Raw genomic sequence first — 12,748 nt, forward strand, 5'->3', positions numbered from 1 at the left:
CTTTAAGGTTCTTGAGGTTTTTATTTCTAACGTGCTGTTTCTGTCTGACATCACACCAGTTCGCTGTTGCTTTGAGAGCCGTTCCTGAGGTAGGTGTGAGGATCAGAGACCTCCTCCAGCCGTGCCCTTTCCATGCAGGGCAGGAAGCATTCTGGCCTTGTTGCTCACATTGGTACCATCCCTGTGGTGCGATGCTCTTTCTGCAGTGAACAATTGTTGTAGGTTTGGCATCCTAAATACTTGGTCTCATTTAAAACTATCAGGTGAACAAGCTTTGCCTTTCCTGGTTTAGGCCGAGGGCCTTGCAGCCCTTCTTCCTGCAAGCTGTAAATCCTTCTGGAAAACATTTTTTCCAAAAAAAAATAGGTAATGTGTAAGTGGGATCCCCAGTTGGGGCTCAGATTAAATGGAAAAGGGCATGATGGGGGTGGTGTCAGAAGTATTAAACTGTGTGGGCTGCAGGTGGTGGTCGGGCACCTGCTGGTAATCTTACCAATGCTTCAGCCTCCCATCTCCTCCTCCTCCTCCCTGGGGACTGGACCTGTACTCTGCTGCTTGTGGAGGGTGAAAGAAAGCTACTACATTCTGTTGTCTTCTGTTTGAACATTGACCTGGAAGGCTTCATTTTAAGTTCTAGGAGCAGACAAAGAGCACTGGGGGTTGGTAGTGTAGATAGCTGGATATAGGATACCTGGATTGTACTTATATTGGGCAGAACATCTAATATTTTTCATGTACCCAGTTAGTGGGGTGAATCCCTAGTCATATTTAACACACCGTTTGGTGAGATGCAGCAGAGGGGATGGTTAAAGCTCAGTTAAGGCCTCTGTCCTGCCTTTAGAAGGAGGATAAGCCCCTAAATATTTATCACATCATTGCTGAGGCTTCCATTCTGCCGAGAGACTGTGAAGGGCCCCAGCCACACGGTTGCATGAGACCATGAAATCTCTGAGATAAAACTAGCTGTTCCTTGTGTCTGCCACTGTAAAACATGCTAAAAGCCTCGAAGTTGCCAGACCTTGTCTGTGTTAGTTCTCTCTCTGGTGCAGTTGAGCAGGTGGAACTTGTCCTCTACAATTCCCCAGTGGAGCCAGGATCTCGGTGCTGCTGATGTGCCATCTGCTGCCAGATGAGATGAGTATGTCAATGTTTCACATGTGGAAACGGACGGAGTGCTTTGCAGAGCACGTGGTACAGATGCTGTGCTCAATGAAACAAACTTTCCTAGAGAAAAAAGTCACCAAATCCCCTATAAGCAGATAAAATGAAACCTGTGATGCACTTGGAACTGTGTGATCTTTGTTCCTGCTGTAGTATATGCCTTCATGAGGCCACCCTGCCTCACCCTATGAAATAAACTGCTGGAAGGCTGTAGATCAGGGTCGGTGTTCAGGGCATTGCTCAAAGCATGTTGTATATCCATTCCCTGGGGAGTTTTTGCATGTTCTTAGCGTTAAACATGTGCGGGATGGGATGCTTATCTTGGGATAGGGATGAGTTTGTGTTAGAGTCCAGATATACCCATGCATGGGTATTTTATTCTCCTCTTTGGCAATCACTTTCTCTCTGTATTCTCAAGAGAGATGAGGCTAATATAGCCTCCTTCTATTTACTCGCTCCTGTCTCATAGCAACACTGTCGAGGTCACTGCTGCTCTCTTGTGACAGTCTTTTACACTAAAAGCACAAGATGCGTTCTTATAGTGCCTGGGGATTAGAGTTAAATTTCTTAACGAAGGCAAGAAATGTACAGTTTAAATGTCTAAAAAGCTCTGGGGTGGATAGCCATGTACTGACATTCACATCGTACTTGTCACTTCTATATGAAAATAGATGTCTGAATCTCTAGCTGAATTTAGCTGCCTGCCTGTGTGAGTCGAGGTATTGCTGCTTGCTGTGTAATGCAGAAAACTGCATGGGGAGGTTCTGACCTGCAAGGATTCACCTGTACGAAACAATTTGCAGAGTCATTGCCATAGCAAAAAATGTTCTACAACTTGCCTGAGGATAATCCAGTTTGCTCATTGCTCACAATACTCTTAAAAGCCCGTATAATAGAAGCATTTTGGAATTTGGGGTCAAACTCTTACCACCTTTTTTCCCCTGCTGTATTTACGCTCCCCATCTTCATTCTGTGTGCAGCTGAACTCCGATCTGTGCTATTTGACAGCAACCTGTATGCAGGAGAAGCCAAACATCCCTCTGTCCTTACAGCCTGTAACTGGCCTCTCCTCTCTGAGTTTAAAAGTTGCTGCTGCTCCTGGAAGCTTCTCCCAGACCAGGACACTCCAACTTGCCTATTCCTGGAGTACCTCTCTAGACTTGAGACAGAATTTTCTCTGCTGGAAACTGTTTGGGTACCAAACCGTATTTGTGGGTAAGGAATGAGCCCCAGAAATGCACACCCCCCTGGAGAAGAGAAGCTCCTGTTCTGGTGTCTGGGCTTTACACCGGGCCGGTTACCCCATGGTTAAATTTGTTCAGAGCAAGTGGGAGAACGTCGGGCTCCAAACTACTGCAGCGAGCCTCTGACAGCCAGACTGCTACAGCATCTGCAGGCTGAACTGACAGTGCATGAGCTGCTTTGCTTTTGTGGTGGAAGGCTAATGTTTGGATGCTGCATGCTAGCTCAGCCATGAAAACCAACAGTCCCCGTGCCTTCGGACTGTGGGAAATGCCATATAATGTGATTTTTAGCTTGACTTGGCTCCACTGCAGGCCAGCAGTTTCCCTGTTTTTCTCTCTGCAGACTAAAAGCTTGCTGTTAAGTCAGAAAAAACAAGGTGCTGCATGGTGGCTTGCTCATGTCCCTGAGCCCTCTGCGCTCCATCAGCTCCGTGCATCTCCAGCAGCTCTGAGGGGGTCTGAACTGCTGCACCATGTTTGCCCAGCATGCATAGAATTACAGGGAAAAAAAAAAGTGCTAAATACTTTGTTCTTCTGCTTGTGTTGAGCTTTCCTAAGTTAGCCGAGTGTGGGTTGGAGGAGCAGTGCCCAGGAGCAGCCCGGGGGGACGTGTAGCGCTGGCTGATGCTGTCGGTGTCTGCTGGGAGCCTCCTGCACTGCTCTGCAGCTGGGCACCAAACTCCTGTCTCTCCTCGTGTACCTCTTCTCCATCTTGACTCTGTCCCAAAGGTGAAATAAAGATAGCTGTTTGAAAGCCTGTGTTGTGATGGTTTATGAAAGATCCACTTAAGCTTGGTTTCGTTTTGGTGTTACCTCAAAATGCTCCACTACTCCACAGCTGTGTTTAGAAAGGGGATGGCGTGCTCCTGTTCCCTCAAATCACATCCAGGTGCCGTGGATGTGAATGTGGAGGCTTTGCTGTGCTTGGTTGGTCCCCAAGCACAGGTGTCTTCATTTATAGACCTCTGCATTTACAAAGCCCTTTAACTTTCCAAAACCTCTCAATTCCCTTCTAGACACTGACATCAACCGATGCTTTATAACAAAAATTAGCATGTGCAGGCTTCTCTTGAAAAAATCATGGCCCTCTGTTCTCCTGCATTTGTCTGAATAGCCGGCATGCTTTTTGTAGCCAGTTAGCAATTACTTGTGGGGAAGATGCTAGAAGAACTGAAAGTGAATTTGCAAAGCTGCAGCTGAGCTTTTCATAAAAGCAGTGATCTCATTTTCAGAATGGAAGCGAATTCACCAAAATAGTGTGAGTAGTTCTTCAGCTGGAATAACTGGGGTAAAACTGCACTTGTATGCAGAATTATTTTTGCATTTTATGATGTAAAACCTTGCGTACAAGGGATAATTATTCTCAAAAGTGTCCTGTAATGGAGGTTGGTATTTGCATTGTAACAGTAACTGAAGTCCTTAGGTGCCAAGACACTATTATAACTGTGTTGAATAAATGTAATAAGAAACAAATGCTCAGTGAAGAGCTTGCATCTAACTGAAGAAGAGGAAAAAGTATTGAAGTGTGCTTATTTTGGGGGGAGGGAAGGGTGATAAGAGTTTCTTGCTGAGGGATGGGTAAAAAGGAAAAGATTAAAAACCACCTGAATAAAATGACCTAGCAACATGTGGTAGGAACTGAACTGAAATCTATTTCTTCCTACCCTAGTCCGGATGATTTAACAAACAACACAAAAGCACAGCTTAGTGAACAGCCTTTAGAATCCAGAAATTTAATTTCACAAGAAATGTATTTTTTCCCCTGTAAATATCCAGAAGAACTTGAAGTTACATGCTTCCTGTGCTGATGCTAGTTTAAAACAAGTTCCTTTCTCCCATGCAGGAGCTCTGTTAGGTGTAATGTGAGACCAAGCCCACGCTCTTGGTCTTAAAGAAGCAACCTTTAGGGTTTTGTAAGTTCTCATATGCACTAATAAATCTCAGGGGTAAATGACCTGCGGTGAAAAGCTCCTTGTATGCAGAGTTACATTATGGTAATCCCAAGACCAAGGATTTTTTTTTTTCCTTTTTGGTGAGTTTCATTGCATGAAGCTACCTTCACGCAGATGGGGAGCATCTTGCTCTTGAAGTTGCTGGAGCAGGGCGAGGAGCTCACGCGGAGCTGTCAGCCTGCAAGCGGCACAGAGCTGTGGGTACTTGGTAACGTGACTCTAAAGCTGAGCTAAATTCTGACTTTAATTAACACGTTATTAGCATAATTGTATAGCTTTGAATTAGGTGCTGCAGAAAACAACACCTGGAGATCCAGGGGGTTCCCTGAGAACGAGGCCAGCAGCCGCTTCGCATGGGCTGGCTGCGCACACGAGGACTAATGACCTGTTCTCCTGTCTGACTTCAGTGCAGGGCTCTGGGCCGTGCTCTCATTAACTGCGTTAATCCCTTTGTCGGGAGGTGCTGCAGGTGACTTGGTTTATGGCAGGCTCAAATGAGCCAACAAAAAGGTTTTGCTGCGGAGCGGGGAGCCCCCAGCAGAGGGAGCAGGCAGCTGGGAGCGCTCAGTGCGCGGAGCACCCCTGGGAGGTTTGGGAGAGCTTTGCCAGTCGGATCTGCAAACAAAGCCTCTGTGCAGCTGATTAAAAGATGAAGCAAATTGTGGTGAATGTCAGTGCAGGTGATCGGCCACAAATTCAGGTTTTTGTCTGCAGAGCAGTACTGGGTAGAGCAGCTCAGCCCCTTTGAGGCAGGACCATTTAGGATCTTGTGCCTAGCATAACTTTCCTTCTGTATCCTTTATCATTTTCTGTGTGCACATGCACCCGTGACTCTTCATGGTACTTTAATGCACAGTTTCCCTTCTGCTCTTTGCCTTCCCACTGTTTCAGCAACAGTATTTTTAATTAACCCATTATTAATGTAATTGTGTAGCTTTAAATGAGATGCTACAGAAAGCAGGACCTGAGTGGTACCTGAAGATCCAGAAGGTTTTCCTGAGAGGTTTCCCAGAGGTTTCCTTCTGCTCTTGCCCTTCCCCCAGTTTCATGATGGTATTTTTTTTTCTAAGTGTTGGATATCTCAGCCTCAGTCTTCTGATGGGAACTGCTGCTTTCTGCGTGGAACTGTTGGGGAATCCATTGGATGTTGTCTCCCGAAGAGCTTGGTTCCCAGTCTGGGAGTGCAGCACCTTCCTAGGGCTGCTGTGTGCTTGGTTTTCCATCACCTGCACATGTTTCTGGCTACAAGCAGTAATTTCCCAGCTCCCAGTCTTCTTTTCCATGCTCTGCACGCAGTGCACAAGATGTCCTGTTTAATTGTTTGCTATTCCTCCTCTCTTGGATGACTTCTGAGAGCTGTTGGGAGATGCTCCATTTTGCTATTGCCTTCTATTTTGCCATCCAATATATCCTAAAGAATTAACTTCTCACTAGCTGCAGCAAAATCATCAGCTCCTTGTAGTGCTTCTTTTGTAGCATAGATACACAGCGGAGCTCTTGAAATTGGGCTTTTGCAATTCAGCTTGAGCTACTGCAGTTGGCACTTGACGTGAGTTGTGTTAGACTCGTTTCGTGGCTCACACAGCGAGGTTGTTGTGGAGCTGCAGTAGGACATGCAGGAAATGATGGTGGGTTTGGTGTGTGTTTTTTTTTTTTTTTTTTTTTTTTCTCTGAGATTTTTCCTGCTAAAGGTGAAATTGTGAAAACTTGAAGCCGTTACTGTCTTAATGAGAGAGAAGGGCTTTGTGCTCTCTGTGCTTTTGGCTAACTCATCAGGATGCTCATAAGAAGTTGGGCTGCACAAAATGAGACTCTGACGATGAAATACAGCGAGCTCCTCTCCCTCGTCTCGCTTCTGACCTGAGCATGTCCTTGGGTGTTACAGGAGGATTTTGTGTGGTTTGTATCTTCAGCATTGTGACAAACCGAGCAGCTCTGTGGCTTGGGAGATCCCTTACCCGCCTGTCGATCTCCCTGTTCTTCGTGATGAAGGACTGGCCACTTGGTTCGAAGAATAGAATAACATTATCCTGAGAGAGCAAATACATCGCTGGGAATGTGGACTTAAAATCCTGGTTTTCCTTGAATAGCCTCTACTACCTGTTAGGGCCTCTTAGCTGCTTGCTGTAATCTTTAGAATACGCCTGTGAAAGCGTAGTCGCTGGCTTTGCAGGTGGTGTGGCATCTACAAGCAATTTTTGCTCTGGGGTAGAAAATACACCAAGTTTCTTGGTGCAGTAGCACCTGAGAAACGTTTTGCCTGGTTTTAACCTGGCAAAGTAACATCTGAAGGAGGTAAGTGGGTAGCACCTGGCATCTCCCCCTGGGGGACAGCTCTAAGCTCCGAACCCTGCGTTTTGTGAGCGTTTCCTAAGGCTGGACAGCAGAGGTGGCTTTGGAGGGCAGGGGGTTGCATTGGGTTCAGCAGTGTGGGATGGGCTGGTTGGTATTTGTAGGCGTACGCTGATCGCTTTTCTTTCCTTACCAATTAAAATTGATTATGTCTCCAACTTTTTTTCAGGGTTTCCACGGTCCTTATCCCTTCGGACAGTCTTAAAACACAAACACACAAAACGGGTATCGGCAAGAAGAGAATTTAAAGAACTGACTTTTGGGGGAAGGGAGGGGGATCCACGTGGCAGACAGACACAGCGTGGACCCCCCTTCTCTGCCTCCATGTTCTGGATAAAGAAGAAAATAAAACAAAAGCCCAGTAACTTAAGACTAGCTGTTTCCAGAGGAAAAATCTAAGTATGCATGTGTGAATGCTGAATTTCAGGAGTGGTGTTTAATGCTATGAGAAAGAATATACCAACGCCATGGATTTTTTTTTTTTTTTTTTTAGAAGTCATTCTCACACTTAATTAGGTAGCTTAAAAAGAAGATTTAAAAATGAAAATGAAAAAAGCCATCTTTAAAAAAATATTTTGCCTACAGAGCGGTTGTAGTTTGAGCAAATGTTTAATTTCTGTTTGTTTCCTGTTCATATTTTTTTTAAATAAGGGACAGCGTGCATTTTTATGGAACTGTCATGTTTTGCTTGTTACCGAATGGGAATTTGCTTAGCATCTTCTGGGTTTTGTGCGGTGACTTGTTTTTGTTGGATGTGTTTTAATGACAGGTTGGGTCTGCACCCAGCTCTGCATTTTTAATATCACCTTCTGTTTATAGTTACCACCTTTTTAATCTTAATTCTTCTTTTTTTTTTTTTTCTCCCTTTTGGTTTGGGTGTTGCTGTTAGTTGTCCTGCATGTCGCTAGAAACCCTGCTGGAGACCAGGTCTCAGCATCACAATTAGGGAGAGACTCTGGGACTGGGTTAGGATAGCGTGGAGGGCTCGTTCCCCTTCCCTTTGTACACGAAGTACACGTAAATACACACCCGTGTTAATAAGAAACAGATTTATTAAAGTTCCAGAGCTATGTGGTTAGCCTATAAGAATACCTTTTTGTTAACTCTGATGTACAGTAGCTGTGCCTAGAGCAACCAAGCAAGTATATCGGTCTCGTGCCAAGAAGCAACTTTTCCTGTAGCTGTAATTCACGTGCTGGTAGTTGCAAAGCTTTGCAAGTCCTGTCCTTAGAGTTTTGAATCTCCCATCTCTCTCTCACACACATTTAAGTTTGAATCCATTTCTCCTGTGATAAGGTGTTAGCTTCGAGGCTCGTTCTATGCATTTTTGAATGTAGAGGAAGAGTTAGCATCAGCTGCTGGACTCCACTCTGTCGCCTTGTGTTGTTGCCTTTCTCATCCTGGCTTGTAGCTTTGTTGAGGCTCTCGCCTTCTAACCGGGCTCTCCAGGGCTTGTTTCTAGAGGAGGGGTTGTTCCTCCACAGATGCAGGTCGCTCTGCTGCTCCTCTGGTGCATTTTTCTGCAGTTAGTGGTTGGAAAGCCCACAGTGAGGGGAGGGAGATGGCCTCGTGGGTTCCTAAGGCTCTGTGTCACCTTCACATCCTCCTGAAGGGGGGTGAGCTGAGGGGGCACTGACTTGTGCAGAAGCTTGAACGAACCGCCAAAGATACGATGATATGCAAAGACCCCGCTACCTTCTTCCAGATCTCTGGTGCAGCCTCCTTTCTCCTCTTTGGAGCAGGGCGCAGGCGTGCGGCGTGGCTTCAGGCTGGTCGCTCCCTCCTGGTTGTGTTTTCGTGGTTGGCTTCCAGGGGAGGCTTCGTTCTCCTTGCAGCTACCAATTAGTGCGTACAGGTGGATCCTGTGGAGGGTTTAGGAAGAAACTAGGATGCTGTAGCCCCACGCTGCCTGCTTGCTGTTAATTGTATGGAAATAGCTGACAGGTTTGTCTGTGCTTGAGGTTTGGATATGAAGGGTCGCTGTTACCTGAAGCCTCCCTATAAGAATGCACTTGCTGGGAGAAATGAGTATAATGTGAGAAACCACCTGTATGCAAGAGGCACTGCGGGGTTTGGATCGCCAGCCCCATGCATGTGTGGTTTGATGAAAACCTGGGTTTATTTCAGCAGTTTGTTCGAGGTACGGATCCGGATGGAGCTGCTCAGGAATGCAGCCATGGAAGGTGGCGCTGCGCTGCGTAGTGCCACCGCAGTCTGGTTCTTGTCCTGCAACATCCTTCTGCCCAGCTTCAGTTGTGTTGTAGCATCCAGCCCAGGGAGCGGTCTGCATTGCTGCAGTGGTGCTGGGCAGGTGGATTTGTGGGAGCAGGTGGAGCTCACCAACAGCGTGGCACGCTCTGAAGATGTGGATGCATGCCTGGCCAGTGCATCTCCTGCAATGCTGCCACTTCAGAAAGCATCTAAAACACCAGGGACTGCAGTTTGCCCGAATGTCGAGGTGATTCCTTATCTTTATGAGCTCCTTTTGTCAGCTGGGTGGGTGGGGAAGCAAGACTTGAGCCTGCATGCTACAGCTGGCGCTGCGACCTCTGCCTCCTATTGCCTGGGAGCCCTTTGAGCCCTCGGTGCCCCAGCTCCAGCTTCCTGCTCCCAGGCACAAATTCTTCCCCTGCATAGAGTGGCTGCCACACCTGTGCTGCTCCTGCTAAGGCTGAGTTTTCCTTTCCTTGTAACAAGCTCGCATGCACCCCACGTAGTCCTGTGCTTTCCCACTCAGGAGGCACACTTGTTTTGCGCAGATCCGAATCCACTCGTGAGTGATTTTGGTCCGTGGTGGCCTCGTGACAAGGGTCACCGACTCCAGGGTGTGAAGAGAGGCAGAGCCCGATCTGAGATGCTGCTGAAATCTGCATCCTCTCGCTGCTCACCCCGCAGCCATCCCCCAGGTAGCCGAGCTAAGTGCTCTCGTTGTGGGGTGACCTCTCCAAAATGACCGTGCAGGGCTCCAGAGGTGTTGGAGGTTGGGTTCCGACCCTTGCTGTGACAGCGGGACAACATTTAGGTTGGTGGTTGCTCTACCTTGCCAGGTTTTTCCTCTAGTAAAAACTGTTTCACTGGGGCTGAAGGCGGTTTTCTCTTCTCTCTTGGAGCTTACTGGTGCTGCTGGCCCTCACACTGCTCTTGCAGTCAGGTTTCCAGCTTTAAATGAGGTGGGTTTGAAATATTCAGCAAAACTCCTTCCAGGTGGCTTCAGGGCGCTGCGATTGCGGTGGTTTCCATAGGATTGAGGCATTCAAACTCAAAGAGACTTTGCATCAGGTACATGAAATAAATGGTATGGATTTTCAGGGGGGGCTGAATACCAAGAGTCTGGTGCGCGTGTGGCAGCCGAGGTGAGCGGAGCCAGGTGAGTTACACGTGCACACCTCAGGCCTGGTAGGGATAGGAGGAAATCGTGGCTGAGTTGAGACTGGTGAACCAGTACAGAGGCAGCATCACCCCAGGGAGGTCGCTGATCCTGACTGGGGGGAGACTGGGCCGGCACCCACTGGTAGGTGGCAGGGACGGAGCAGCAGCTGGCTCTGGCCTGACTGACACCCACCTGCCCTGAGGAGGGGGAGAGCCTCCTTCCTCACCTGCTCCTCCAGAAAGAAAAAACAATGCCCTATGTCTGCTCTCCAGATGGATCCGTGTGTCAAGCACGAGCCACCTCGGACGTGGAGCTGTCACCCCCCGAGCAGGGGCAGTGCAGGCAGCCCAGGGAAGCCAGAGCGCGGTCAGAGCTCCGCAGGAACAATCCCAAACCGGTAAAAAAAAGGCAGACGGAGGGGAGAAATCCCCTGCCTGCATCTCAGGGGTGTCGTACTCAGTCCTCGAGGGCTGGAGGATGCAGCTGCCCCTCCGAAGGGCAGAGCTGCGTGGGTTTGAGCAGCCGGAGCCCACAGGGTTGGGAAATGCACGCTGTCCCGTCTCTGGGTTTCTCTTGTGTTTAATTATTATTTTTTTTTTTTTTCCTTGTGTGAGTGAGTGGGTGGTTCTGCAGCCTGTCTATTCTCTCTGGGGGGAGTGCATGTGTAGCCCAGGATGGTGTGTTGCCTCATGGAGTCTGGGAGAAGTCCTATGATAGCACATTGGGGGTAAAAATAAAAAAAAATAAAAAGTTTTTTTTCCGTAATGTATAAATGAATATTTGTATGATTAAATTAACACAGAAAAAAATGTTATATAGCTGTTGAGAGTTTTATTGAAGATGAAAAAAGAATCTGAATCTGACATCTTGTAGTTAAATGTACTTCTGCTGTCCCCAGGGTGTTTCCAGCCTCATGAGCTCACTTCTCTCCCTGCCTTTACCCCAACTCAGTTTACAAAGGAGAAGTTCAGTGTGTGCTGAGTTTACAAACAAACCTCCCAGCCCAGGTAGATGTGTGAGGAGAGGCTGAGGCCCACGTGGATTTTTTTGTGAAAGATGATGGGGAAGAGCCTGTGCAGGAGGGAGGGGGTCCCATGGCAGTGCGAGCCGCAGGAAGATCCCTGCTGAGGGCAGGGGGGTGGAGGAGAGCACGTGGGGGCAAAGCTGGGCATTGGGAGCCTTGAAGGCCTTGTGGATACGCATATGAGCTTAGAACCAGGCCAGCCATTTCCCAAAGCAGCCACATTTCTGCTCAGGACCATTGCTGGGGGCTGGGGCTGAGCCCCCAGGTGTGCCCCCAGAGCCCCTCGTGTGGCTGCAGCCTGGCTCATGGCTGCGGCCTGGCTCTTCACTGAGGTGCCGCGGTGCCCCGTGGAGGTGTTTCGGCCTGCTCACCGCTGTCACCAGCGGATGTCCCTCGTCCCACGGGCAGGGAACCTCACACATGGAGCTGTGTCTGCTGCCTGCACCCCTCCTCACCCAGGGGACAAGGCAATGAGCAGGGTGAGCCCAGGCTGCTGGAGCTGCCGATGCCTTCCCCATGGATCCCAGATGGAAATGGGACGGAGGGGAGGTGGCATTGAGGGGTGCAGCATGAGGAGGAGCAGAGATTTGGGTTTAGCTATCTTCACGTGGTCACCAGCACAAAGCTGTGTGCTGCTTGTGTGGTTTTGGGGCGTCCTGGTGCACCCCCAGACCACGGCACAGGGATCGCAGTGCATCAGGCTGCAAACAGGGGCTGTGGTTTGGGGACCCTGGGGTAATCAGCAGAGGAATTCTGAATGAACTTAGCCTATTTTTTTAATTTATTTTTAATTTTTTAATTTCATATCTTATATTTTATATTTATTATTATCACTAGGGAAATATCTAGTAGTGCCCTGTATTAGGATGGGGACGTGTGAAGGACCTTGGGAGCCACCTGAGTGGCCACGTCGGGCTGATGGCATTTCCCAAGCAAGCCCTTATTGCTCCAGGCACCCAGCCGAAACATTTGCCTATATAAACTATATTCTGGAGCAGCTTAGCTGAAGCTGATCTCTTGCTTATGTGTGACTTTGTTACTAATCCTCGCAAGAAACCTCAATGTGTGCGTGTGCTGGGTTTGCCTTTTACCATTTGAATAAGTGCTTGGATCTTTCATGTGCTGTTTCAGCTTGACTGAAAACCTTACAGGGAACAGACATCCTGCTGCCTGTGCCCACGGGTGTTTGTTTTGTGCCTTGAAAAGAACGCACCCCTTGAGCTCTCGGTGCTCACGGGTGTCTGAGACCGATCCGTGTTTGGACAGGTTAAGTCGCCCCCCTCCTTCCCCCCCAACTTTTCATTTACTGCTTATTTGCTTGAAGGAATCTGTTTGCCTTTAGGGCTGCAACCTGTCAGAAATTCACCAGAGCAGGACAATACGATCACACCTTCCTTCTAACGCTATCTCCCGAGCAGGTGAGCGACTGGAGCAATTGCTAGACTGGAGGTCATCTTACCACCGCTGCTCCTGCACGGTTTGCGGCATGGGGCGAGCTGGCACGGCAGGGCGCCAGCTCAAACAGCTGCTGCAGCCACCTGCGAGCCGTCAGGGTTTGCGCTTTCTCCTTCGTCTATTTTTTTTTTTTTGAGGTGGACCAGATCATTGTCCATTAAAAGTTAATAATAATTTTAAAAAGCTGCTC

The 12,748-nt window shown here is 48.2% G+C and overlaps 1 protein-coding gene across 6 annotated transcripts in view; it reads left to right on the forward strand.

The window, feature by feature from the left end:
- ILRUN (inflammation and lipid regulator with UBA-like and NBR1-like domains) overlaps nucleotides 1-8,912 on the forward strand; it is a 31,090-nt gene extending 22,178 nt beyond the window's left edge. For 3 of the 6 annotated variants that reach the window (XM_084498003.1, XM_084498005.1, XM_084498004.1), the window contains one exon: nucleotides 2,142-3,159. In XM_084498003.1, the coding sequence (XP_084354129.1) occupies nucleotides 2,142-2,380 (239 nt within the window). In that variant the 3' untranslated portion in view covers nucleotides 2,381-3,159. Of the gene's footprint in view, nucleotides 1-2,141; nucleotides 3,160-6,242; nucleotides 6,813-6,878 lie in introns of those variants that run through there. The other 3 variants (XM_084498006.1, XM_084498008.1, XM_084498007.1) reach the window with 2 other exon arrangements.
- Nucleotides 8,913-12,748: the final 3,836 nt, after the last annotated feature.

This window comes from Aythya ferina (assembly GCF_964211825.1).
Source record: "Aythya ferina genome assembly, chromosome: 25".
In the NCBI taxonomy this organism is placed as follows: domain Eukaryota; kingdom Metazoa; phylum Chordata; class Aves; order Anseriformes; family Anatidae; genus Aythya; species Aythya ferina.